The following is a 27,813-nucleotide window of genomic DNA, read 5'->3' as shown; positions in this document are numbered from 1 at the left end:
TGGTTGGCATATCACAGATGTGTAGGGCAGGGTTGGAGATTCAGTTCTATGAAGCACAATAGTTTGGCTTGCCTACCTGAATCTGAAAATGCAGTAACTTATTTAGGTTCAGAATACATACCTCTAAGTAGTCTGTGGAGCAGTTTGTGTGAGTTTCCAACTCAAATGCTAAAAATGTATAATTCACCGTGTTGCCCGCTGTCGCTTGGATGGTCCAGTTACAACGCTGATTGTCAGAATAGGGATTTGGATAATGTATACTCTCTAAGAGGCCATAGGATCGGTTCACAATTACCACGTTCTCACAGGCTGAAAAAAAACACCCATGATTATTAAGAACCACTATCATGTCTTTCATAATTGCCCCAAGATGTGTAAGATTTTCCTTTAGGAAAAGATCTAGATTAAAGTATATAGTTTATATATTTTATATTTGTATGTTATGCAAATGTGTATGCAAATGTATATATGTGTGTCTGTATACATAGTACAGCGTTTTACAGTTGAGTCTCCATTTAGAAAAGATGAGAAACAATACTTAAGTGAACTCAGAAAGTTTAAAGTGCCATGAAAATCATCGATTCCCATAAAGAGGCATCCAGTTCCTGTGAACCGGTGAAAACCAGGATAGCTCAGCACTACTCAGGGTGCAGTCTGATTTGTTTACAGAAGTGTATTAAATATTCTATGCTTCTGTTTTTCTAACTTTAACGTTTGAAAGAACAGAAATCCTGACCTTTAAATTCAACGGTTTAAAAACACAAAGTTCTATGTGAGTGCTAAAAACGGACAACAACATGGCTTTGTTGAACATTCAGAAGTCAGCATGAAATTCACAATAAAGGCTCCCTTATTCCTCTGGTGAGTCATCAGGAAGTCCAGAACGAATAGAGGCAATGTAAAGGATTGGAAGAAGAAATGAACATCTTAAGTTCTGAAAAAAAGGCTTCCATTTTGAAAATACCAAAAGCTGGTATTTTCCTCAGCTGAGTTTTCCACCAAAACTGTACTAGGTACCTCTAGGGGTGGCTGGTCCCCGGAGTCAGTGCCAAATTCAGCCCAAATTAATGACCTGAACAAGGCATATACATGCCTTTTCCTAAGCCTTTTCCATATTATCTCCATGATGTGTGATAAAAGAGAATGAGAGGATAAACATTATATTGAAAAAATGGTCTCTGAAAAAGGTGGTTCATAGATGCATTTCTGCTACTATACTTTTTCTGACAGGTGACTAGGACAGCGTTGATAAACTATGGTATGGAAAAGTATACATTTGTGTCTCCTCAGAATAGTCCTTTGCTGGAGCAAGGGAATACTCAGGCTATTTCTCTTTAGGTGACCTTTTTGTCCACAAAGGAATTCTAAGTAATAATTTTGTGGGTTTTGATGCCTGGGAGAAGTTACAGCTATGCAGCACAGAGGTATCGTGTTGCTCAGTGACTACAAGTCAGGGCACAGGAAAATATACTCGCCTAAGCCATATGGCTGCTCTCTGTGCTCAGAAATTATTCTGTCTGCAAACCTCCAATTTCAAATGGCAAATTTTACAGAAAACGTCACTGGTTAGCTCTGATTTTTGCCTTTAAGGACATATATCCCACCTGCACTGAGTGACTCCTTCAGTGTTCTGAAATTATGAGGGAAAATAAAATATCAGGGGAATAAAAGGGAGGAATCCTTAATAAACAATCTGACTATAAGCAAGAAACAAATTAGCACAGCAATAATAAAATTAGAGAAATGATTATATGCTCAACCAAAAAAATGCATCCCTGAGAAAATTTAGGAGAGTTTTTCATATACTTGATGGATTTCTGCAGAATAAAGGTTTTCATCATTAAAACTCAGTTTTCAAAACTATATAGAATTCAGCCTAACCCCAAATGTAGGTGAATGTGAATATTTTCAAAATCACACCTAGTCAAGGTCAAACATTAATATGCCTTCAACTAATTCAAAGGGATATTGTATCTCAAGACTTTCAATTCTATTTTTAGGTAACTGTGTCAAAATATGGATACATTTAGGTTTAGTGGGGCAAGGTACTGTGCTTTCAAATGCACAAGTAAAGTGTTTATTAAATAACAATTCAAGGAAACTTTTCTTAAATGTTCATTTTGAAACTAACATTAGAATGTATTAAATTCTAGACCTAGAAGGGAGATTTCATAATGGCCTTATTTAATTTCCTTTTTTAAGAGAAGAAATCATAGAACCCCATGGAAAAGTGACCTTCTCAGGGGTCAGGGGCCAGGGACAAACCCCTGGGGTCCTCGATTCTTTGTGCAATATTCCTTTAATTCTACCATGTTGCCTCACAGGAAAGTAGATTTTAAAATGGCATCTCTACAATGACTGGATTTTTCCACGGGAAAGAATGTGCTTATTCTCCATATGACTTACAAGAACTGTAGTTTCCCTTAATAAAAATTACGGTAACTTTTGATGTACAAGATCAAAAGAAAAACCAAAAACAAACAAACAAACAAAAACAAAAAACAAACAAAAAAAAAACCCAAAAGTGTGGGAGATGCTATGTGCAGTGGAATGTCTAATTAGAAGACTGTAATGTTTGATACAAATGAAAACCCATTAGCCGTTAACCTGTTACACTGATCTTTAACTGAATGGCAACTCTCCCGGCATATTAAATACTCTATTTTCTAGAGCTTACCACGTGCTTTTGTTTATGGCATTAAATTTAATGCTAAGCATTTTTCTCTCAAATAGAATTAAATCTTTCTCATAAGGAGCAAAGATTTATTTCAATTGCTCAATCCAATGGGTTATACTTATTTCAGTCTGTTTCATTATCAGGAAATTGAAGACCCACTACGGGCACTAGCCAGCCAGTCTACATACTTACTCTGCCGGTATTTGGCCAGGAAGCCACCTCCTTGTTGACCTTCATCTGTTCTGAGTTTTAAAAACATGCTGTCTCCACTAGAACGGATGAGAGGCGGTGTTTCATCCCCACAAAGCTGACTGAGCAAATGAGAACTGGTACTTGAGCCATCATATACCTTTAATGAAACATTTTAAATGTCAGATGACCGTGGCTATAAACATCATCTAAAAGACTCTACCTCTTAAAAAGTGGGGAAGAAATACATAAAAATACAAGAAATACATGACAGAACACAAGAATAGCCCTGAATCACAATATCTTTTTTTTCTATTTTTTTTTCAATATATGAAATTTATTGTCAAATTGGTTTCCATACAACACCCAGTGCTCATCCCAAAAGGTGCCCTCCTCAATACCCATCACCCACCCTCCCCTCCCTCCCACCCCCCATCAACCCTCAGTTTGTTCTCAGTTTTTAAGAGTCTCTTATGCTTTGGCTCTCTCCCACTCTAACCTCTTTTTCTTTAAAAATTCTATTTAAATGTCTATAAACTTGGACCATGAACTTGAGCCACTTAGCCAGGGCTGTGTATGGAGGGAAGGATGGGAACCCAGGCTGAAATCTGGAGATTAAAAATGAAAGACTAACACCTATTTTTGAGACCATAGCTGTTATCAGTAGTTCTCCTTGCTTTTTTATTTCATAGTTCATAATTTGTGACATTCTAGTGCATTTTTTTATTCAGATTTTTTTTTAATGGACAAGGGTCAGTTGCTGCTACTATAAAAAGTCCCACCTTGATGACATCAAGTACCTTCTCCAATTACCAGTATAGTCCTCTACATTGCTAATTTTCAGTGCATGTATATAAATTACATAGGTAATAATCATGATAGAGCTCATAACCCCTCTGGGGAGATTTTAACCATCTCTTAACAGTTCATATTCAATATATTTTAAATACTTACAAGCTATTCAGTAATACATGCCATATTCAGAGGGCTGCCATTTTCATCAAATTTTCTTTTTATTTCTTCTAAGTTTTTTATGTGGATATTTTAAATGTTCTCCTTTCCCGAATTTCAAAGATAAAAATAAATGCATTTATGTGTGTGGGTGAGATGGGAGCAGTGAAGGAAACAACTGAACTTTATACATACGGCCAGATAATCTAAAGTGCAGTTTGGGTGGTACTCCAAGTGAAAGTCTTCAAATTCCAGCTCAAATGGGCTGCCGTGGCTCGATTTCAACCACCAATAGCATTCGGAGCTGTGGTAGTAGGGCATCGGGTAGTTGGGAGATATGAACATGCCAGTGGGGGTGGTGAGATTGCCCCCACAACCTACAGGAGAAAGAGACCAGGTGACACATTTCTTCTTCTTTATGGTAAAATGGAATCTTCCTGTCTATATCCAACTGGGGCTACTGTTACTCTCCTTTTAACCAGGTCGCAAAACAAGACTGCATCACCAAAGAGTAGCTAGCCCCAGTCAATGTCCTTTCCTTCTGTTAACCAAGACCACCAGCTTGAGGTAATATACCACAAAACAAGGATATTTCCCCTTACTTTGTCCTCAACATCAAAACCCAAACAGCGCTGTTATTCAGGAATATTTTCAGTGTTTAAGTTTAGTATAAACAGGAATGATAAAATATAGCTAGAAAAAAAAATGGATAAGAGCATGGCAGTCTAAGAATCAAGAAACCAGTCAGACTGGACTCTCCAATAAAAGACAGCTCTTTGCCATTTACCTGTTAATGATCCATCCCAGTAAGCTGAGAATCCAGATGCTGAGCCAAAGAAGTCACTCTTAAATTTTAACCATAGTTTGTTACTATGAGAGATGATTCTTGGAGGTGGATTTGAGCCACAGTATTTTCCCAGGGGTGGTGAACTTTCACTGCCTCCATCTCTGGGGCAAGACACAGATGCGGTCATTTACTCATCACTGATAATATTACTGTATAAACATTTACTATTATTTGAACTTTGAGACTGCAAACAGATCAGTTTAGGTCAGTCCACTTTTCTTAAAAATACTCTAAATCACAATTTCAAGTTTTCAATTTTTCACCTGATTAAAAACATTTGAGTAGCTTAATAAAGAACATCATTTATGGTTTGCACAACATTTTATATAACCAATCTCAAGCTGAGAGGAAGAGTTTAATCTTCTCTCTCTCAAATGAAGCATCTGGTAAATGTGTCAGAGAACATGGGATGAAGAGACCATAATTATTAACAGTATAAACAAATGTTGCTTCATTTTACAGAGAAAACTTAAATGTTTGTCTTCTAACTTGAATTTTTTCAAATTTAATGTTGTATTTGACATATTTAGCAACATTTTGAAAATAGTTCTTCCCCAAGGACTTTTAGGGTCTTAAATCTACTTTGTAATCTGTAGCTTTTTCAAGCATAAAAAAAAGGACTCACTCAACATTCAAATCTAATGATTAGTTATTGTAAATCAAGAAAATTACGTTATTTTGCCATGATATGATACAACTCTGATTTATTTTAGTACCATACCTCACATTATAGAATAAAGTTTATTATAAAAGTATAATACTCTAGGCTTTTGAAAGGTCAAATAAAAATCTGAAATAAATACACACCAAATTGTGTGTGTACAAAGCCTAATTTATTTCTATGTAAAATGATCTGCATAGATGGCAATATACAGGTCAACTTACCTTTACTGCAAATATAACTTTTTAAATTCATTCTCCCTAAATACCAAAGCATTAAAGAAAAAAGTTCTCACGCTGAAATTCACAAACCTAGACTTTTATTATTTGAACACAAAAAACTTGGTGAAAACGTTACGTTTCTTATCTTATCATCATTTTTTTGGATATAATTATACCAAATGGACAAAAAACAGCCTTAAATTCTAAATTGATTTTCCATAAAAAAAGTAGGTATTCCGGGACACCTTGGTAGCTCCGTCAGTGAGGGGTCTGACTTTGGCTCAGGTCACATCCACAGTCGGGGAGTTCAAGCCCCACATGGGCTCTCCACTCTTAGTGTACAATCTACTTCGGATCCTCTGTCTCTGTCTCTCTCTCTCTCTCTGCCCCTTCCCCCCTCTCAAAAATAAGTAAACATTAAAACCATTTTTTTTAATGCCTGTTTAAAAAAATAAAAAAGAAAGGAAAAAAGAAAGTAGGTATTCAATAATTGCAAGCATCTAATTTCAGAGGAGTAGTACATCTGTTTACTCTGCCCAAATAAAATCTAGAGTTTATTTTCAAATATTCCGCATAAAATAATCACTTCAAGATAACCACTGAATCTTAGGCAATTTTCTGTTTTTCTTCTGTGAAGTCGGGCTCCACACGACAAACTTTATATCTTGCAAGAAAGAGCACAACAGGGAGCTTTACAGAGAATTTCCATGCATTTTCCTTAACTTTTCCAGGAAAGACCATGAATGAAAACAAATAAGGGAAAAGGTGATAAAATAAAGGTGCTTACCTGATTTCCACAAAATCTGCTATGCACTCTCCACCAATGGCCTCCTCCAAGGAGAAGTTTGTAAAGTGCAATGCAATCTGTTGGCTGGTTTCCACCGTGATCCTATAAATGCATTTCCAGTTGTTGGGGTAATTATTGGGGAAGTTTGGAGAAGTAAAAGTCCCAGATTCTTCTGTATAGTCTGTCATGCATGCTGTGAAAAGAAACAAGAGCATAAGAGAGAAAACAGAAAACATCATGCTACATTTATAAGACATTCACTAACACACACTTCATTAATTTGTGCCAAGGGGCTTGATTTTCAATAGGCCATTCTAGAATGCTAACGAACGATTTCCTTTCAAAACAAAGTTTTTTTTTTTTTTAATCTCAAAGGCAAAAACAATTATTAATAGCAAATGTAAGCCATGTAGTGGAAACTGTTACATATATCATACCTTTCTAGATCTTGGAGGTGTTATAATCTATTAATCAATGCACATTACCATAAACATTAAACATTTAGGCTGCACCATGGAAATCCTAGAGGGGACCTAGAAATAGCTCAGCTCTGTTCTCCTTTTCCTAACCTTCCTTTAAAATGGTTTTCACCAAGCATGCATTTATGACAAATGACAAAGCAGCACCTCTGCCACGTGAAGAATAGAAGGTAAGTGTCAGGAATCAGACGGACCTTGAATCAATGCCTAGTTCAAACACTGACATGCTGTGCAACCATGAGCAAATTACTGCATCTCTGTGAGCCTCATCTCTCAAATGGGGATGGTAAGTGTCTTTGTCTGTACATGTAAGGGTTAGAGATAATGCAATGAAGGGGCTTGGCACTTGGTATGTAACTCAATAAATGGTAGTGATCATTATGTTGCAAAATAATTCAGAAAAGTGTATGAAAGTAGAGCGTAAATGATGAGGAATAAATCAGATCATTCATATAAAACATTAATCTGGTACTTGGACAATTTTATATTGCAAGTAAATATTAGCTTCTACTTTAAGAGTTTTAACTTTACTCATTCTGTCCATCAGACTCCATATTTACTAACCAACCCGCTCAATCTCCTGTGTCCTTCAAATCTGAGATATTTTCTAAAGAAAATCTTGTTTGCGGGAGCCTGGATGGCTCAGTGGGACAAGCGCCTGACTTCAGCTCAGGTTGTGATCTCGCCTTCGGTGAGCTGGAGCCCCGCGTCGGGCTCTGCGCTGACAGCTCAGAGCTTGGGGCCTGCTTCGGATTCTGCGTCTCCCTCTCTCTTTGACCCCATCCCCTACTCCCACTGTGTTTCTCCCAACAATGAATAAATGTTAAAAAAGTTAAAAAAAAAAAAAAAGAAAAAAGAAAATCTTGTTTCAATACATTTTTAATGTACTGTATCTTTGATTGTATCTAGTAATAACATAAATCTAAGGTCCAGGAGTAGACACAAGCCTCCTAAAAGGTGTTGAGGGAGAATGAACTATTATACTTCATTATAAGTAAAAAAAAAAAAAAAAAGAAAGAAAAGGAGGATGTTTTGATGTAGAATTTCCCCCATTTGCTCTGGATGATCACACTCAGAAAAGAGGCAAGGAGCCACTAGCATTGACAGCAGGACGCACAGAAAATAGTACAGGTTCCACTACCTATGTATAATGTTCAAAGTAAGAGGCACTCATCAAATAATTGGCTTCCTCTATTTTAAAACGTTTATTTATTTATTTCTGAGAGAGAGAAGGGGGAGGAGCAGAGAGAGGGGAAGAGAAAGAATCCCACTACCAGTGCAGAGCCTGGTGGGAGGCTCAAAAACTCACAAACCTTGCGACCATGACCTGAGCCAAAATCACGAGTCAGACGCTTAACCGACTGAGCCACCCAGGTGCCCATGGTGTACTCTTTTTTAAATAGCAAGCAAACAAGGCTTTACTTTATTGAAAAAAAATTTGAAAGTGATATTTAACTTCAAAGGTGAATATTGTATACTTTTATGTTTTTCTATAGTCTGCCAAGAAATATCTCTTCAAAGATCAAGGAAGGCAGGAAGGCAGGAAGGGAGGAAGGAAGGGAGGGAGGGAGGAAGGGAGGGAAAAGGCAAGAAGAAAGCAGGGGGGGGAGGAAAAAGAGGGGCAGAGAGTGAACGGGGTTGTAGAAATGGCATATTAAGTATTTCATATTCGGAATGAATATTACTGAGATAAAAATTCATGGATCAAATGGACATTAAATGAAGGTTATGACCCGGTCTCCCTGAGCTGACAGAACCAGGAGACTCGTTGACCACCCCCACATTCACACAGCTTTAGCCAGTCAAGTGAGCGTCTAGAGCAAGTCTGTTTGTCAACTGTTCTTAGAGATAATGTTCCTTCCTTACCCACTCTGCTCCCAGAAGGGAAATACAATTGTATTGAATATTTCTAGTGCAACTTGCAATTAGTCTGCAGGAGAATGGTTTATATAACCAGAATCTCATGTAAAGGAGCCAATTCAACAAATATTTGAGAAGTAACGATGCATAATTTCCCTGTACCTTTGTCCATATGAAAGTATCTATTGTGGCACAATCGGTTGTTTTTCATTTCAGACTGAAATTCTGATTTATTCATTAAGTTTCTTTTCTTTTGCTGGCACAAAAGTAAACACAATCCCTTATGAAATGGTCCTCACACTGTTTACTTTGTTTGAAAGTCTTTATCTAACAACTTCCCGTTCGACCGCAACATGCCACTAGACAAATAAGCTCACGTATCATTTAAAGCCAAGTCCAATACCACCACCTCTGTGAAATTTTTCCAAGTCGAGCAGAATTAATTTCCTTGTGCTCAATAAACCTTTAGGCAAATAGCAATTGGAGCCCCCGAAATATCACATTGTAATTGTTTTATGTGAGTACATTTCCTCCACTATGTTTGGAGCAATTATTAGCAATTATTAACTACCACTTACTACATTATCTGGCCCATATCTAAAACATATTTGTTAAAATTATATTATGTAATGTATTGAAAACTGAGAGGATAGGACAAGTATCTAATTTCTTCCCATTCTCTCTACCTCCTTCCTTTTACTCCCTCCACTTTTCTTACCTCCTTCCTATCCCCTCTCCTGGGTAGGCTGAGATTCTTTAATATTTTATAATGTTTATTCAGTCTAAACTATAGACATCTCTGCTTCCAGCCATGACAAATAAACTAGTACTAAACTAGCCCCTCTCCATAAAAACTGTGAAACTGGGCAAAATATACAAGGCACTGGGCAATGGGCAGTTCAAGATTGTGATCCTTGGCACAAAGGAGGTGGGACTCTATTTCCTCGACTCTTTACCTGTGTGGAATTTTCTGATCCCAGCAGTTTGCTGAAGTCCAAGTAGTCAATGACAGTTCCGCTGAGCTGAGGAAGCAGGGATCAGAATTTAGGGTTGTCAAAGGAGCTGGAACTGCAGGGACATATTCCAGCAAGGAAGAACTATACAGAGAGGAGGACCAGACATCTGTGTAAAGTCCCTTATGAATTCTTGCGTGAGCCTGGGCTGGGCAGACATGAGGTGAGACTTCAAAAGCCATGCTAGAGGGTAGCTGCTAATAGGCTGGAAGCTACAGGACAGGCAATGCTCCATGGGAGACTACTGAGTTCTCCCACCATCAGAATCCCCTCATTTACATGCCAGGCACCCAGTTGAGACACAAGAAAGGCCACACCTTAGAAATAAAGACCATGACCAACAGTAAGGCTTTCCTATCAATGTTTAAGTCTTAACAAGAACTGCAGGAGTGATAAAACTTAGAGCTTGAGACCTACCTAGTTTGAAGGGATTAGGAAATACCTAGGTATTTTTCACAAATACACCTTAACAAAAAAAAAAAAAAAAATACAAATCTACACAAGTACAAGATAATCAGCTAAATATTGAACCGACGTAAACTTCAGAGAAAGAGAAGAGAATCCAGAGTCTTCATATCATTCACCATATCCAGTATAAAACTCAAAACCTGCCACTAATACAAATAAACAGAGTAATAGAAATCATGGTCAAGAAAAAAGTGCAATCTTGTGACTTGAAGACGGCCCAGATAATTATATTAGCAGACAAAAATTTTAATGCAACTACTAGAAAAATGTTCAAAGCCTTAAAGAAAAATATAGCCTCAATGGTAAATAGATAGGGAATCTTGGCAATACAAAGGAAACTATTAATAAAGAATCATATAGAAATTCTATAACTTAAAAATATACTAACCTGAAACTAATATAACACTGTATGTTAACTATATTGATTTTTAAAATTTTTTTAATTAAAAAAAATGTTTTTGTGTTTATTTTTATTTTTTTTTAATTTTTTTTTTCAACATTTATTTATTTTTGGGACAGAGAGAGACAGAGCATGAACGGGGGAGGGGCAGAGAGAGAGAGGGAGACACAGAATCGGAAACAGGCTCCAGGCTCTGAGCCATCAGCCCAGAGCCTGATGCGGGGCTCGAACTCACGGACCGCGAGATCGTGACCTGGCTGAAGTCGGACGCTTAACCGACTGCGCCACCCAGGCGCCCCTGTGTTTATTTTTGAGACAGAGCGTGAGCTGGGAAGGGACAGAGAGAGAGGGAGACACAGAATCCAAAGCACAGAGCCTGATGTGGGGCTCAAACTCACAAGCTATGAGATTATGAGCTGAGCTGAATTCAGACACTTCATGAACTGAGCCACCCAGGCGCTTCTATATTGAAATTTTAAAAAGAGTAAACTAACTGAAATTTAAAAATGCATGTATGAGCTTAATAGAAACTTTGAAGTAGAAGAAAAAGTGTCATTAAACTTGAAGGTATACCAATAGAAACTGTTTAATCTGAAAGAAAAAAAAGAAAAAATGTGCAAAAAACAGATTCTCAAAAACCTAGGAAAAAATACCAAAGAGTCTAGCACACATATAATCAGAGACCCAGAAGGAGAATAGGATGAAAATAGTAAAATAAATAAATAAATAAATAAATAAATTATATATATATATATATATATATATATATATATATATATATAAAATATATAAATATAAAATATATAAAATTACATACACACACACACACACACACACACACACACACACATAGGCTAAAATTCTCCCAAATTTGATTTAAAAAATCAAATTAGCTATTAGCTACAAGGAGGTTAGTCAATCCTAAGCAAGATAAATAAAAGAAAATCACACTCAGGTACATTAAACCATTGAAAAACAAATACAAGAAAAATAAAGGAGTTAGAGGAAAAATGACACACTAGATACAGAAAAACCATGATATGAATAGTAGCTGGATTCTAATTAGAAACAATGGAGGCAAGAAGAATATGGAATACATTTTTACAGTGTTGACAGAAAAAAAAACATTTAATTATCCCCAAAAAAGTATTTTCAAAATGGGAATGCAAAAAAGACATCTTTAGACAAACAGAAGCTGAGAACATTCACCCCTAGAAGTCCTATACTACATGATACTAACAATGTCTGTCATGCCAAAGGAAAATGACACCAAAGGTAAACATATATCTAGAAGAAGGAATGAATAACACCAGAAATGGCAAACAATTGGATAAATGGAAAGACTGCTCTTCTTCTCTGATTTCTTTAAAAGAAAACTAATCATGTAAAGCAAAAACAATAGTAAGGTGGAGTTTATAATGTAAGTAGAATTAAAGATACAACTAAAATAGCATAAAGAAGAGGGCAGATAGAATTCTACTGTTGTAAGGTTATTACATTTATAAAGAGAGATGTGTGTGAAATACAGTGTCAGTTATAAAATATAAAGTGTGCAGTGTGAAGTAGCAGCATATTTACTCTAAGGAGACTTACCAATAAGCTAACAAAGTATTTTGTTAGCCTCTGAGCAAACACACAAAAAAGAGGTATAATTAAAAATCCAGTGAAGGAAATAAAATGGAATATGAAAAATATTCTGTAAACAAAAAAGAAAAATTAGTAGCAAAAGAAGAAGGGCATCTATGAAAAACCCAAAGCTAACGTGATACTTAAGTAATAAAGGACTAAATGCCTTCCTGTTAAGATTAAGAACAAGGACAATATGTTCATTCTCATCTTTTCCATTCAACATTAGGTGGAAGTCCCTAGCCATTGCAAGAAGGCAGAGAGGGACAGAGAAAGAGAGAGAAAGAGAAAGAGAGGGAATGAAAAGGAAAAAATATAGCTGTTCTTATTCACAGATATGACCATCTATGTGAAATATACTAAGTAATCTATTAAAATGTACTAGAACTAATAACTGAATTTAATAAGGTTACAGGATACAGGGTAAATATAGAAAAATCAGTTTAAACATTTTTTTTAACGTTTTATTTATTTTTGAGACAGAGAGAGACAGAGCATGAACGGGGGAGGGGCAGAGAGAGAGGGAGACACAGAATTGGAAGCAGGCTCCAGGCTTTGAGCCATCAGCCCAGAGCCCGACGCGGGGCTCGAACTCACGGACCGCGAGATCGTGACCTGAGCTGAAGTCGGACGCTTTACCGACTGAGCCACTCAGGTGCCCCTAGAAAAATCAGTTTAAATGGCAGATATGAGACAAATTGAAAATAAAATTAAAATATCAATTATAATAACATAAAAAACATAAGGTACTTGATAATAAGTTTAATAGAAATATGAAAAAAAACTATAGTGCAAACTTTAAAGCAATGCTGAAGGAAATTTAAAAATATTTGAGTAAATGGAGAAGTAAAATATGTTTATGGATTGGAACACTCTATTTAAGATGCTCTTTGTCCCTTATTTATCTATAAATTCAATATAACCTCCATCAAATTCCCAAAAAGTTTTATTTTGGTTTGGTGTGGTTTTTTTTTTAAGTAAATAAGGGAAAGCTGATTCTAAGATGTATATGGAAATGTAAAGGATCTAGGATAACCAAAACAATTTTGAAAAATCTGGAGAACTTATACTTCCTGCTTTTAAGATACACTCTTATATTACATAAATATTGTAATATAGTGTCCTATGGGAGAAGAGAGATTCCAGAAGCAGACCCAAACATCCATGCACAATTAATTTGCAACAACAATGCAAAGGCAATTTAGTGCAAAAAAGGAGAATCTTTACAATAAGTAGTATTTGAACAATTAAACATGATTCATTCCCTTAGACACATAATTCACATGGCATAGAAAAATTAACTCAAAATGGATCATAAACATAAATGTGAAACTTCAAACTATAAAACTTGTAAAAGAATGCATAAGAAAAGAAAATCCTCACTACTTTCGGAGGCACAGATTTCTTAGACAATATACAAAAAACACTGACCATAAAAGGGTAAAAGGACATAATACACTGCTACCCTCCAAAATACCATTAAGAAAAGTAAAAGGCTGGCTGCAATGCATTTGCAATGCATTAATCTGACAAGGGACATAGTTATATGCAGAATAGATAGCATAAGACAAAATAAGGCAAATAATACAAACAAAAGTGAACAGAACTATATAATGGACACTTCATAAAAGAAGATATATAAATTGTCAGTAAGTATGTGAAAAGGTCCTCAGCACTATCAGTCATCAGAGACATGCAAATTAAAACAACAACGAGGCACTACTATACAACGAGTAGAGGTTAAAAATGAAAAGATTCAAAATACCAAGTGCTGGTAAAGATGCGGAGAAAGTGTAATTCTCATTTGTTGCAGGTGAGAATATAAAAATGGTATAATCCCTTTGGGAAAAAAGCCTGATAGTTTTTCATAAAATTAAACATAGAATTATCATATGATCCAGAAATTCTACTTTTAGGTATTTTATCTAAGAGAACTGATGATGTAAGTCCACAAAAAAACCTGTACATCAAAGTTCACAGCAGGTTTTTTCATAAGAGTTAAAAACTGGAAACAATCCAACTATCCAAAAGTAAGTGAATGGATAATCACATTATGATATATCTATACAATGGAAGGCAATTCAGCAGTAAAACAAAAAGAACCATTCATAAATAGAACAACATGAACAGATTTCAGAAGCATTATGCTCATGAAGAAGCCAGGTATTTGCTTTTGAACAGAAAAAACGAATCCATAGGGATAAGAACCAGATCTGCAGTTGTTGAGGTGGAGCATGGAGAAGGATAGATCAAATGGCTAACAGATGCATGAAAAGATGCTCCACATCACTCATCACTAGGGAAATACAAATCAAAACCACGATGAGATACCACCTCACACCTGTCAGAATGGCTCACATTAACACAAGAAACAACAGGTGTTGGTGAAGCTGCAGAGAAGGAGGAACCCTCTTGCACTGCTGGAAGGACTGCAAACTGGTGCAGCCACTCTGGAACAGTATGGCAGTTCCTCAAAAAACTGAAAATAGAACTACCCTATGATCCAGCAATTGCACTACTAGGTATTTACCCAAAGGATACAAAAATACAATTCAAAAGGGTACATGCACCCCAATGTTTATAGCCGCAGTATCAACAATAGCCAAAGTATGGAGAGAGCCCAAACGTCCCTCGATTGACGAATGGATAAAGAACATATGGTACATATATACAATAGAGTATTACTCAGCCATCAAAAAAACCCCCACGAAATCTTGCCATTTGCAATGATGTGGAGGGAGCTAGAATGCATTATGCTAAACAAAATAAGTCAATCAGAGAAAGACAAAGATCATATGATTTCACTCATGTGGAATTTAAGAAACAAAACAGCTGAACATATGGGAAGGGAAAACCAAGAAAAAAAGAGAAGAAAGAGAACCGAATCATAAAAGACCCTTAACGATAGGGAACAAACTGAGGGTTGATGGAGGGAGATGGTTAGGAGATGGGCTAGATAGGTGATAGGTATTAAGAAGGGCACTTATGATGAGCACTGGGTGTTGTATGAAAGTGATGAACCACTGAATTCTATTTCTGAAACCAATATTGCACTGTATGTTAACTAACTAAAATAAAGAGTAAAAAAATTTAAGAGATGCCTGAGTGGCTCAGTGGGTTAAGTGTCTAACTCTTGATTTCGGGTCAGGTGATGATCTCATGGTTCATGGGATTGAGCCCCATATTGGGTCCCACACTGATCGTGCAGAGCCTGTTTGGGATTCTCTCTCCCTCTCTTTCTGCCCCTTCCCTGCTTGTGTGCTTGCTCTGTCTCTCTCTCTCTCTCTCTCTCTCTCAAAAATAAGTAACGTTAAATTTTTTTTTTAAAAAAAGGGACACCAGGATACTTTCTGGAATGATAAATTTATTCTATAAATTTAGAACGGTGTGGTGATTACATGCATATACATATTTGTTGAAACTACAGAAGAATTTTACCTGAGGAAATTATGAAATAAAATCTATGTTTTATTAAAAGTTCGAAAGTTCCATGCAAAGACAGGTTGAGTTCTCGAAAGGAAAGCCAATAAATAATTCAGATATCCAATAAATAATAAATAAAACTAAAATAGAGAAATAAAAAAATATTTTGAAGTTACATCTGCTATAAATATTAAATAGAGTATTTAATATTAAAGTTTGATTGTAGCTTCATGAGATTCACATGTCTTATTTTGTGAGAAAAAACAAAGGTTTTCTGAACTTATCTATTTCTGGAGAGGTTAGTAACTCCTCTTACCTAACACTGAAGTCTATACAACGTTTGTGTTCTCTTCCCTTGACTGTATAAATGTCTCTTTCTAGAATAATATTAATCCTGAGATATATTTAATGCTAGGCTTTGGTTTTGTCTTCCACTTTGCAGTAATGCACAAATAGTTAAAATTGGATACATTTCCACAGAAGGAAATTCATGTTTTGCCTGATGTTTATTATATCTGGACAAAATGCAGACATAAAAATGCCTGTTCTTTATATCTCATGTTACCAAAGGAAAACTCATATCCAATGGCAGTTTGCTTTTTATCATGGTCTCACATTGAGAAAGAGATGAAGGAGAAAAAATACATTTCTTCCATCAACTGTTTTCCACTGAGCAAGCAATGGAAAAGCACATCTCTGAAAATCAAAAACCACTACCGACAGACCTCACATATCTTTCTTTTTGACCAACACCAACACCAACCAAAAACAGTGAAGAAAGGAAAGAGAAAACACTACAAATGTCTTCTGTGAACCATTACAAAATCAGAAAACTACTTTTCTAAAAATGTATCTCTGCCTCCACTAAGCATTTTCAAGTACGTTTTAATAACGTAGCATTTGGTTCGTTATCAAAAAGGAAAATCCAAAACATAGATAATCCTCCAATCCACAAAGCAATGATGACCTCAGCCCCAGAGGATCTGGGATACAGGAAGAGGATGAACTGATCTTGTGGACAGAAGCATGTTTACCTTGGGAGACCCTAGATCAAGGGTAACTGCTCCACCACCTCCCTGCTTTGCCATTTGCAATAACTTATGATTATCCATTTATATCAGGGATCAATCTACACATGGTGCTTTCTGATATCATTTATGAGACTTCTGTGTCTGCATGAATCCATATGACCTTAGACCTTCCCAATATGTGCTAAATAAATAGTCAGCCTAGGAACCTTCACCTGCTTCCATTGGCATATTTGGTTAACATTCTTCAAAGTAAAGACTTCAGGGAAGAAAAAATTCATGTTCGCATTCTCCTGAAGAAAAAAGAAGCCTCCTTAACCAAAATCTAACATTTTGCTACAATTTGCTCCTAGGTGGTCACAGCCATGGCTTTTTCTTTTCACTCACAAGTGACTAGTTTAAATGAATATGAGTATAAGTTAACTCACTAACACAGCTATTGTGAAATTGTACTTGGGCCTCAGCAATTCTATTTTAAACAAAGAACAGTCATGGTGCTTTGCAGCTGTTATGTAATTTTCACACTGAATGTCTCAGTTAACCTTCCCCAACTATGTGAAACAGCCAGGCATCCCAACGTCCACTTTTTAGAGAGGTGTAGAAAAGGGATCTGAGACTCCTGGAGGTCAAGTTCTGAACACCACTTAGTTCAGACATGACAAAGATAAAATGCAAACCCAGTTCTCCCTTTCCAAATCCTGTGCTCTCCAACAATCCCTGGTTCCTCCACGCAGGAAATGTCAATTTAGACATTAAGGTGCGCAGAAGACTAGGAATATCACAAATGTTTCATTTAGCATCTTCATTCTAAGGATGAAGAAACATAGTAGCTTAAGAAAAATCCCCTGAGCTGTAAAGGGCTGGGATACCTGTATATACAAAAATATGAGCACACAGTGACCAATGAGAAACTAAATCTTTAAAAGATCAATAGACTTACTAAAAACCTTTCCCAGAGGGAAAAGATCTGAATATCTCATAGCAGAAAACACAGAATTCAAGGTGGATGGAAAGAATAAGAGAACTGGGTACTTCTCCAAAGCAGTGTCAAGGCTGGCCTAGAACCAAGACTCGTGATTTCGCCATCAGCCTTTCTGTATCGTGGAAAGTACTTTCTGCCATGACCGTTCCAGTCCAATTCCCACTACATCTCACTTGTAACTCTGTAGCAACTTATGTGCTAAGACTTAACTTCCAGAGTCTCTGATGAACTTCAAAGTTTTATTAGAACCACCTGAATTGGTGAAAACCCACCCTAGACATATGTGAACCAAAGTGCTGGGGTGGGGGTGGGGGGTTGGGGGGTGGGACCCTGATACCTGAATTTGTAACCAGAAAATCCCACTCCAAGTTTCTTATAAACACTAGAGTTTGAGAACACTGCTCTACTGGACTGAAGTTTGAAAATAGAACTATTGATTTCTTCTGAAGAAACCCTCTTTTGCCCTTTTGGTGATCACTTCTCAACTTCTCACTCTTATATGCCTCTTCTGGGCTCATTCCAGGGTGACTGATGAAAAACAGCCTTAAACATCTGCCTTGGGGTGGATGGGAACCCTGAACTGGGAAAGAGGAGGTTGGGAAAACCCACTTTTAATCCTATGTTGATGTGGTTCTGATACTTCCTGACCATTTCCCCAGACAACTGTAAAATCCTGCCTTTTTTTTTTTTTTTTTTTGCAGAAAATATTAAAAGGTCATTACAGTCCTACCATACCTCTCTGAGCTGAATGCTACCAGCCACACCATCCACAGTTCATCCAGAGCATTTTAAGAGCTAATCAGGATGTGATAAGACAAATGGATTGGATGTTGGAACTGGATTCTTTTGGTTTGGCTTCTAAACCCACTCGCTGTGTATTCTTGAGAGGACTTCACTTTCTCTCATTTAAAAATAAGAAATTAAAGTGGATTTGTGTTTGGAATTTTCAGACACACCATAGAAAAAAAAAATACATTTACATTGGAGGCCCTGGATGGCTCAGTCTGCTAAGCATCTGACTCTTGACTTCGACTCAGATCATGATCTCACAGTTTGTTAGTTCAAGCCCTGAATGGGTTCTGCACTGACAGTGGGGAGCCTGCTCAGGATTCTCTCTTTCTTCTTCTCTCTCTGCCCCTCCCCTGCTCAGTCGCTCTCTCTCTTTCTCAAAATAAATAAATAAACCTAAAAAAAAAAACATGCAAAAATACATTTACATTAATTGTGCACACACACGGATATTACAAACAGATTTCATGAGGGAACACCAAACTTTGTATAATAAGCTGATACTTTCTAGTCTATTCTTTTCTATTCCATACTTTGAGCAAATTTCATGACTGACTAATGAGTCATGAATGTTTTAGTGTTTGAAAAACATTGGAATAAGTGTTATATGGGTTTTTGTCTAATGTGAAAGTAGAAAATGAATCAAGTGCATTTGTCTCTTCTCTTGTCCCCTCTTGGTAGGATTATATTAATGCATATGCAGTAGATACTAATATAAAATTGCAATTTAAATTAGTAAAGTTAGCTAATCAACTACATTCTTTCAAGATTCACATATCTTGTACTTTAACAAAACATTTAAAACAGTCTCACAATCAGCTACTAAGAAATTCTTCAGAATTTCTACCTATAAACATTTTACTTGTTCCTTTTTTTCTTTGTACTTCCCAGGCACATCTGGATGCAGGCAGAAACAGTGATGAGGGAGGGAGTCAAAGTAATAACCAGAAACTGATCCCTCTCCTTCCAAACACATATTTAGGGGCTGACATCATAGCCCCGTGGCATGAAATACAGATGGAAAAGTAACTGGATTCAAGTCAGGAAATTTAACCTTTATCAGATAAAGACAGGAAAGCCTTCAGCAGAGAAACTCACACCTGCTGTGAACTAGAAATCACCAGCCGAATATTGTCATTATTGCTCCAAAAATAACTTCGGCTAGAGAAATAAAATAGGACGAGGGCCAGTGATTAAGCCTCCACTGATGCTTTTTCCTGATACTGTTTTCTTCTACGGTAAATACAACAAATCAGACAACTGAAAAGAAGGCATCCCAACACCTCCTAGTTGCAGGTGGGCAGCTCCCTGGGACTCAGGCTGCCTGGAGGGTGAGCCCACTGGCTAACCAGCAGGGGCCCCACATCAGCCTCCTGTGCCCAGCCCCTCTCTGAGCAGTCCTGCGGGGCCACCCTCAACAATTCACGACAGCCAATCACTCACATTCTGCCGTATGGGAACCTGAGACAGGCTCTAAAGTGGTAAGTTGAGTCTGCCATATGGCTTCCTGGGTCCGTGGTCTGATTGCTGTTTAGAATATCTGACTGTGTTAGTCAGACCGATGAGTTCATCCAGTCAAAGGCAGGAGCACAGGGGCCAGCCGGGCTTGGCGAAGGACGGAAAGCAAACACTCCCTTGTCTGTGATTTCAGCCCTGTCTGGGCCAAACAGACGCCAAAGTAATGATTATCACACGGGGAGGCAGATCGAAGAGTCTTTTGAGTTTGCCATGTCAGGGTCCCTTTCTCATTTTGTCAAATCTCTTTTCTTGTGTTGTCTTTCTTTGTTAGTTTCTTTTCCTCTCCAGTTTGCTTTTTTTCCCCCTTTTTCTCAACTTTCTTTTATTTTACTGGTCTCTTATCTCTCTGAAAACCTTTTTTAAATTAAGGTCTAGCTTCAATAGCCTTCCTGCCAGATTATTTTGATCACTCTTGGTTCTTATTGCACTTGCTGTTACCCTATAAGCAAGTGTGGCTATGTCTTACTTTGCATATCGTTACAAAGATTTCCATGGTATTTTCAGGAGGCCCCAACAGCATTGTATGTTATCTAAGACACAGCTAGTTTATTCATGCAGCAAATTAGACTTGTGTTCACAGTTGATTACAGCCAGGAGACATCACAAAGATGATCAAATCCAATCCCTTAATTTTACAGATGAGAAAACTGTGGCCCAAAGAATTCAAGTGGCTTGCTCCCAATCCTAACCTAATATTCAGTGTGGTTTGGGCCAAATGTATGAGACAGATAAAACTACAGACGTATGGAAAATTGTGTGCACCCTGTAATTTCTTAAAAAGCCAATTTTGGTCAATGGATGTTAAACCCTTGGACAAAGTCCAGTGAATATATCAATTGCGTAACATAACCTATTGTAATTGCTGGGGATTCAACTCCCCTGCTCTCGAGCTGTATAATAAACTGTCTCCGAGAAAGGGGACCTCAGGACAGAAGGGTGTATGATTCACTCACACTCAGGTTTCTGGAGAAATCTAAAGCCATACTACCAAAACACAGAACTTGAACTACCAGAGAACAGCAGTTTTGCATGGAATACAGAATAGTGGCCAGCCACTCTGAAAAGAAATAACTGAGAAATTGGGAAGGGATTCTGAGTGAATGTTTTTTAAAAAAAATATTTATTCTTTCATTCATTTATTTATTTATGAGGGTGGGGATTTTAAAAGATAAGCACCTAAAGATCTCTGGAGGCAAGTCTATGTTACAGGGAGCATATCCTGCACAGGAAAAGCTTCCAGTACTTTCTCAAAAGAACATCAGTGAATCACATCATGCTGTTGGGGCAGCTCAGAGGCTGTGGGATGTGTGAGAAGCTCAGCCACCAAATGTATATTCTAGAGCTACACTGGATGGCATTTTTGTCCAGTAAATATCTTTCTAAATATGATGCCAAAGACCAGACTCTCTAAAAGGGCACACATCCCATGTGGGAACATGAGCCTAATAAAACATGATACCCTCATGAATTCCTTGTGCTTTTGGGGCTGGGGGCATCTCTGGTTTACAAACTACCTCAAAGACCCTGCTTGCAGAAGATGTTTATTTCCCACACTGCACTTGCAAAGAGCAAAGTTAGGATGAGAATTAAATAACAGGAAAAATAATAAAAGAGATAAATGCTAAAAAGGTTCATTTTTATTAAGTCAAATTTAGAAATACATTTTTGTTAAGAAATGTTCCATTTCCTGCCATAGGGTTTCATGTTGTAGTCTTTTATTCTTTTTTTTTTTTTAATTTTTTTTTTTAACGTTTATTTATTTTTGAGACAGAGAGAGACAGAGCATGAACGGGGGAGGGTCAGCGAGAGGGAGACACATAATCTGAAACAGGCTCCGGGCTCTGAGCTGTCAGCACAGGGGCCCGATGCGGGGCTCGAACTCACGGACCGCGAGATCGTGACCTGAGCCGAAGTCGGCGCTCAACCGACTGAGCCATCCAGGCGCCCCATGTAGTCTTTTATTCTTATGTGCTGCTGTCCTTTCTCTAATTTCTTTTTCTACTAAGTTTTTTTTTTTTTAATTATTTATTTTGAGAGGGAGACAGAGAGAGCACATGCACATGAGTTGGGGAGGGGCGGATAGAAGGAGGGAGAGAGAGAATCCCAAGCAGGCTCCATTCTGTCATCACGGAGCCCAGGGTGGGAAATTATGACCTGAGGCAAAACCAAGAGTCAGATGCCCAACTGACTGAACCACCCAGATACCCCCCTTTCTCTAATTTCTTAAAATTCGTATTTAGTCTCTTAAATAATTTTTAATTTTGATAGAACTTTAAGCTTGAAAATTTAAGAACTAGCTCCCAAATTCCTCTCACCTAGATTTACTACATATTTGTATTTTGCCCTCATTGCTTTATCTCTGTCTCTTTCTCCAACTTACTCCCTTATTATCTGAACCAATTGAGAATAATTTGGAAACACGCAATGTCTTTACCTCTAAAAACATCAATGTATCGTTCCTAAGAAGGAAAACATTCTCTGACAAAACACTGTACAATTATTATAATTAGAAAATTTAACACTGATACGGTACTCTGGTCTAATCATTATTTTTAAGAAGGAAGGTACTGGAGTCACCACACTCTTTTCTACATCAGCTTTCATTGTGCACCATGGGTTCAAAGATAAAGTATTCTCATAGTACTATTTTGTAAGGAACCAAGTTGGTACCAAGGAGACGATGCTGTTTTGTTACCTGCTGACACGTCAATTGCTTCATAGTTTATTAAAAAGCCTTCATATGCAAGGTCAGAGTCAGCCACAAATACAAGCATTAATGCATTGGTACTGCTGGTAAGAGAGGGCGGGACTGATCTTCCACAATATCTGTGCGAAACCAAGAAGGAACAGAGGTTTAAATTTTTTTTAGTATACTTGAAATGAGGTACCAAATATTAGGACATGTAAAAATAAAATAGTATCCCCTATTAACCTGAAAAACCAAATATATTTCAGGCACAAAACATTCACAAAGTTGCTGAAGATCATCCTATTCATGATTACTTCCCTGAAATGGTTTTAAGTGTTATACTTACTTGTGTGGCTTGTCGTACATAAGAAGTTTAGTGAAATGAGATAGCAGAAGCTCTACTAAGTCACTGTATATCATATGAATTAACTTCTTAATAAAAATGTAATAAACTTACACAACAGAGGGAAACCATATACCATAAACTACAGTTTATAAACTACAGTCAACTCTATCATTGGAGGCATTATGACTTTGAGCAGATGACTCAACCTTGGCGCCTGTGTTTTCCCTTCTCTAAAATGGGGGTCATGATAGTAACTACGTCATAGAATTTCATAGAATTGTTTTCAGAATTTTGAGTTAGTATACTGTATAGAAGAGGCTTAGATCAGTGCCTAGAATAGTGAGCCCTATAGAGGTGGACTCTATTATCTTTAAACACCTGGCCTGTGCAGAGGTAAAAGATTGATTACTGAGCCATGTTAAATTTTTGCCTAATAGAACCAATGTGACTCAGAAAAACTATTCTAATAATGCTGAAAATAGAGAGTAATGCTGAAATTAATGCTAAAAGATATTCCAAGAGCTTATTTCTAGAGAAACACCTATGAGAGTGATTAGAAAATAGAAATCTCAAATCAAAGCAAATTAACCAAATGGAATCAAAGTAAATTAACCAAATGGAATCAAAGCAAATTAACCAAAAGGAATGGCATGGGAAAAATATATAAAAACAAAAATAAGAGGTAGTGTTGAATATGGGAAATAGAGGAGTTAAGTTCCGAAGGAGGAAAAGAAAAATATGCATTGTTAAAGGATTTAATATCTCGATCAAAACAAAGGTAGGTGAATGAAAAATTTACATGTCTTTTTATATGCACATATTTACCAAATTTGGGCAAGATTATTACTGCTTATGTCACTCATCAAAAATTATATATTTTTTTTTCAACGTTTATTTATTTTTGGGACAGAGAGAGACAGAGCATGAACGGGGGAGGGGCAGAGAGAGAGGGAGACACAGAAGCGGAAACAGGCTCCAGGCTCCGAGCCATCAGCCCAGAGCCTGACGCGGGGCTCGAACTCACGGACCGCGAGATCGTGACCTGGCTGAAGTCGGACGCTTAACTGACTGCGCCACCCAGGCGCCCCCAAAAATTATATATTTTGCAGTGACTATGATCAAGTCTCATAAAAAAGAAGAAAAATTGTAAAATGAAAGATTAAGAGTAAGAGAAAAAATGAAGAAGGAGAAAAAACTAGGAGAAGAAATAAGTTTAAGAAAATAATGAATAAAGGGAAAATGTTTAAAATAGATGAGAAAAAATAAAATGAAATGTAAGAAAGAAGAAATAAAAAAGAAATCATCAGATCCCCATTTCCAACAAAGATGTAATAACGGGCCCGATATAAACTTTTACATGAAACAACTAAAAATGTGGACAAAATATATAAAGCAATGGATCTCAAGACACTGGATATCAAACAAGAAGGACAATGATTCTTCAGAGACAACAAACAAGTGAGTTTGAAAGCAAAACTGGAGGGGCGCCTGGGTGGCGCAGTCAGTTAAGCGGCCGACTTCAGCCAGGTCACGATCTCGCGGTCCGTGAGTTCGAGCCCCGCGTCAGGCTCTGGGCTGATGGCTCGGAGCCTGGAGCCTGTTTCCGATTCTGTGTCTCCCTCTCTCGCTGCCCCTCCCCTGTTCATGCTCTGTCTCTCTCTGTCCCAAAAATAAATAAATAAACGTTGAAAAAAAAAAAAAAAGCAAAACTGGAAATGATTACGTTGTTCCCAGGTAACTTAATATATCCTTAAAGAAAGCTCAACATATGTGGAATTTAAGAAACAAAACAAACAAGGGGTGCCTGGTTGGTTCAGTCAGTTGAGCATCTGAATATTGTTTTTGGCTAAGGTCATGATTCCAGAGTTGTGGGATCAAGCCCTGTGTTGGGTTCCACACACAGCATGGAGCCTACTTAAGATTCTCTCTCTGTCTCTCTCTCTCTCTCTCTCTCTCTCTCTCTCTCTCTAGAGCTTTCTCTCTCCCTGTCTCTATCTCTAGCTCTATCTCTAGCTCTTTCTGCCTTCTTCCCTACTCACTCTCAGAAAGAAAGAAAGAAAGAAAGAGAAAGAAAGAAAGAAAGAAAGAAAGAAAGAAAGAAAGAAAGAAAGAAAAAGAAAGAAGCAAGCAAGCAAAGGGGGAAGAAAAGGAGTGAGGCAAACCAAGAAACACACTCTTAACTATAGGGAACAAACTGGTGGTTACCAGAGGGGAGGTGGGTGGGAGGATGGGTGAAATAGGTGATGAGTGCACTTGTGATGAGCACTGGGTGTTGTATGGAAGTGTTGAATCACTATATTGTACACCTGAAACTAATATGACACTGTATGTCACTAACTGGAATTGAAATAAATACTTAATAAAAAAATAAACCTCAAAAACACATATAGGAATACAATACTGTCCAGTACACAAAAATACAAATTTGAAAAAATATCTGGCATCTTATCAAATATTACCAGGCATGAAAAGTAAGAAAGTAGAATCCATAATGAGAAGAAAATTTTATCAATCAGAACACAGCAAGAAATGACATCGATGACTGAATTAGCAAACAAAAATATTAAAATAGTTATAACTGTATCCCAAAGATTTAAGAAGCAAGAGGAAAAAAATAATGTGTAGAGACATGGAAGATATAAAGATGGCCCAAATTGAATTTCCAGAAATGAAAACTATAATGTGTAAGATGAAAGATACACTTGGTAGGATTAATAGCATAAGAGACACTGCAGAAGAAAAGATTAGCACACTCGAATACACAGCAATAGAAGCTTTCCAAAATGAAACACCCAGAGAACAAAAACTCAAAATCTAATGAACAGAGTTCATGAATGAATTCTGGGACAATATCAAGGGGCCTAAGACACCTATAACCAGAGTCCCCAAAGGGGACTAAACTAATGGCCCCCAAATTTTTCAATTTGATAAAACTACTGTATTTCAAGAAAAAGTATTTCAAGAACTAATGGCCAAAAAATTTTCAATTTGATAAAACTATAATCGCTCAGATCCTAGAAGCCCAATGACAAAAAAATTATGCTAAGAAAAGCCAGACCCCCCCCAAAAAGAATACATACAATATAATTCCATATTTATACAACTCTAGAATATGCAAGCTAATTTACAGCAATAGAAATGGTGGTGCTTTCCTAGGGGTGGGGATGAAGGATGGAAGTAAGGAATTATAATAGTCAGAAAGTTATGGGAGTAATGGATGTGTATATTATCTTGATTTTTGTAATGTTTTCATGGGTATGCTTAACTTACACAAAACTTAATGGCTGAAGACTAAGGCTACAGAGTAGTAAGTAGTGATGCAGAAATGGTCATTAAGAAGCGTGTTGATCTCATCTGGTTTTTATAACACAACATGATACATTTTAACATCCTTCAACACAATAGGAAAGAAAGAAAGCAGGAAACTTTTGTGTTAAGAAAAATAAATAAAAAAAAAATATTCTCACCTCCCAAGAAATGTCCCAGAACCAGTGTCATAAACTTCCAAGTAGTCATTTGTGCAATTGTAATGAAACTCCAGATGAAATCTCCTGAATATCAAATGAATCAGGTAGCCAGGTTGGACTAATATATGCCAAGTACAGTTGATGCCATGAGGGTAGATATTTGGGTGGCCAGGACTTTGAATGATTCCTGTTGATTCTGTGAGAATTTTTCCACATGCTGTTGAAATGAAAACAATAATCATTATTAGAACCAGTAACCAACAAGCTACCTGAAAATTCAAACTAAAACAATTGGACCATAACCTCTTAAAAGCTGAAAAAGAAAATTGTTCCCCATATGCCACTTAAGTGAATTTAGTTCCTTCCTTATTAATGGAAATCAGTTAACTATTGATATGTACTGATTAAGAAATATATTTTTTCTTTGGCTTTGAATGTACTTTAAAATTTTTACAATGTAGATAGCTACACATCTACAGTGTAGATGAATTTTCTATAATAATTTATTTCCACTGTTTACTTTTTCTGCCAAGAGACAAAGCAGGAGAAAAAATCAGTATCTTACCTAATTCTGCAGTACTGAATTTAGCCATGAAACCATGATTTTCAGTAGAAGAACTTTTCACAAATATGACATAAAGAAAATTGTACACAGATGTTATAAATGAAGGTATGTCTGTGCCACAATATTTTTTATTTTCAGGAGAACCCAAAATGGAACTACTACCAATCTAGTAAAAAAAAAAAAAAAAGATATATTTAAATTTATTTTGTTAGGTATTATTTTTGAAAATTGCTTTGAAAATAATTATTTTTGAAATATTTTTATTAATGCAGTAAAAATAAATTGTAGCCACCACCAAAGAAACTCTATATCCATTAGCAGTCATTCCCTATTTCTGAACCCCAGGCTCAGATTGTCCATTCTGGACACTTCAAATAAATAAAATCACACGCTACGTGGTCTTGTGTGACTATCTTCTTTCACTCCATCTGTTTTCAAAATTCATCCATGTAACATGTGCCATTTCTTCATTCCTTTTTAATGACCTATAATATTCCATTATATGGATATACTACTTTTATTAATCCATTCATCATTTGATGGAAATTTATATTGTTTCTACTTTTTGGCTACCAAGAATAATGAGTATAGTCATTTATGTATGAATTTTTGTGCGGACATGTATTCATTTCCTTTGGATATACACCTAGAAGTGGAATTCCTGGATCAAATGATAAATGATAATTTCTGGATCAAATGTTTATTTTTTTGTGGAACTTGCAATTGTTTTCCAATGTGACTGTACCATTTTATATGCTTACTAGCATTGAAAGTGTAAAAGATTCCAATTTCTCTATATCCTTGTCAACACTCATTATTTTATGACT

The 27,813-nt window shown here is 36.7% G+C and overlaps 1 protein-coding gene across 1 annotated transcript in view; it reads right to left on the bottom strand.

The window, feature by feature from the left end:
* Positions 1-27,813, bottom strand: part of CUBN (cubilin) — a 278,146-nt gene that overhangs the window by 193,650 nt on the left and 56,683 nt on the right. The window contains exons 20-27 of the mRNA XM_086714844.1: positions 26,987-27,152; positions 26,422-26,638; positions 22,615-22,745; positions 6,334-6,526; positions 4,605-4,765; positions 4,013-4,194; positions 2,870-3,026; positions 122-309 (exon numbers count right to left, since the gene is read on the bottom strand). Coding sequence (XP_086570970.1) covers positions 122-309; positions 2,870-3,026; positions 4,013-4,194; positions 4,605-4,765; positions 6,334-6,526; positions 22,615-22,745; positions 26,422-26,638; positions 26,987-27,152 — 1,395 coding nt within the window. The remainder of the gene's footprint in view (positions 1-121; positions 310-2,869; positions 3,027-4,012; positions 4,195-4,604; positions 4,766-6,333; positions 6,527-22,614; positions 22,746-26,421; positions 26,639-26,986; positions 27,153-27,813) is intronic.

Source organism: Puma concolor, chromosome B4, assembly GCF_028749965.1.
Source record: "Puma concolor isolate L17-30 chromosome B4, mPumCon1.1.hap2, whole genome shotgun sequence".
In the NCBI taxonomy this organism is placed as follows: domain Eukaryota; kingdom Metazoa; phylum Chordata; class Mammalia; order Carnivora; family Felidae; genus Puma; species Puma concolor.
Note: the sequence above shows the minus strand (reverse complement) of the source record. Positions and strands in the feature narration are given on the sequence as shown.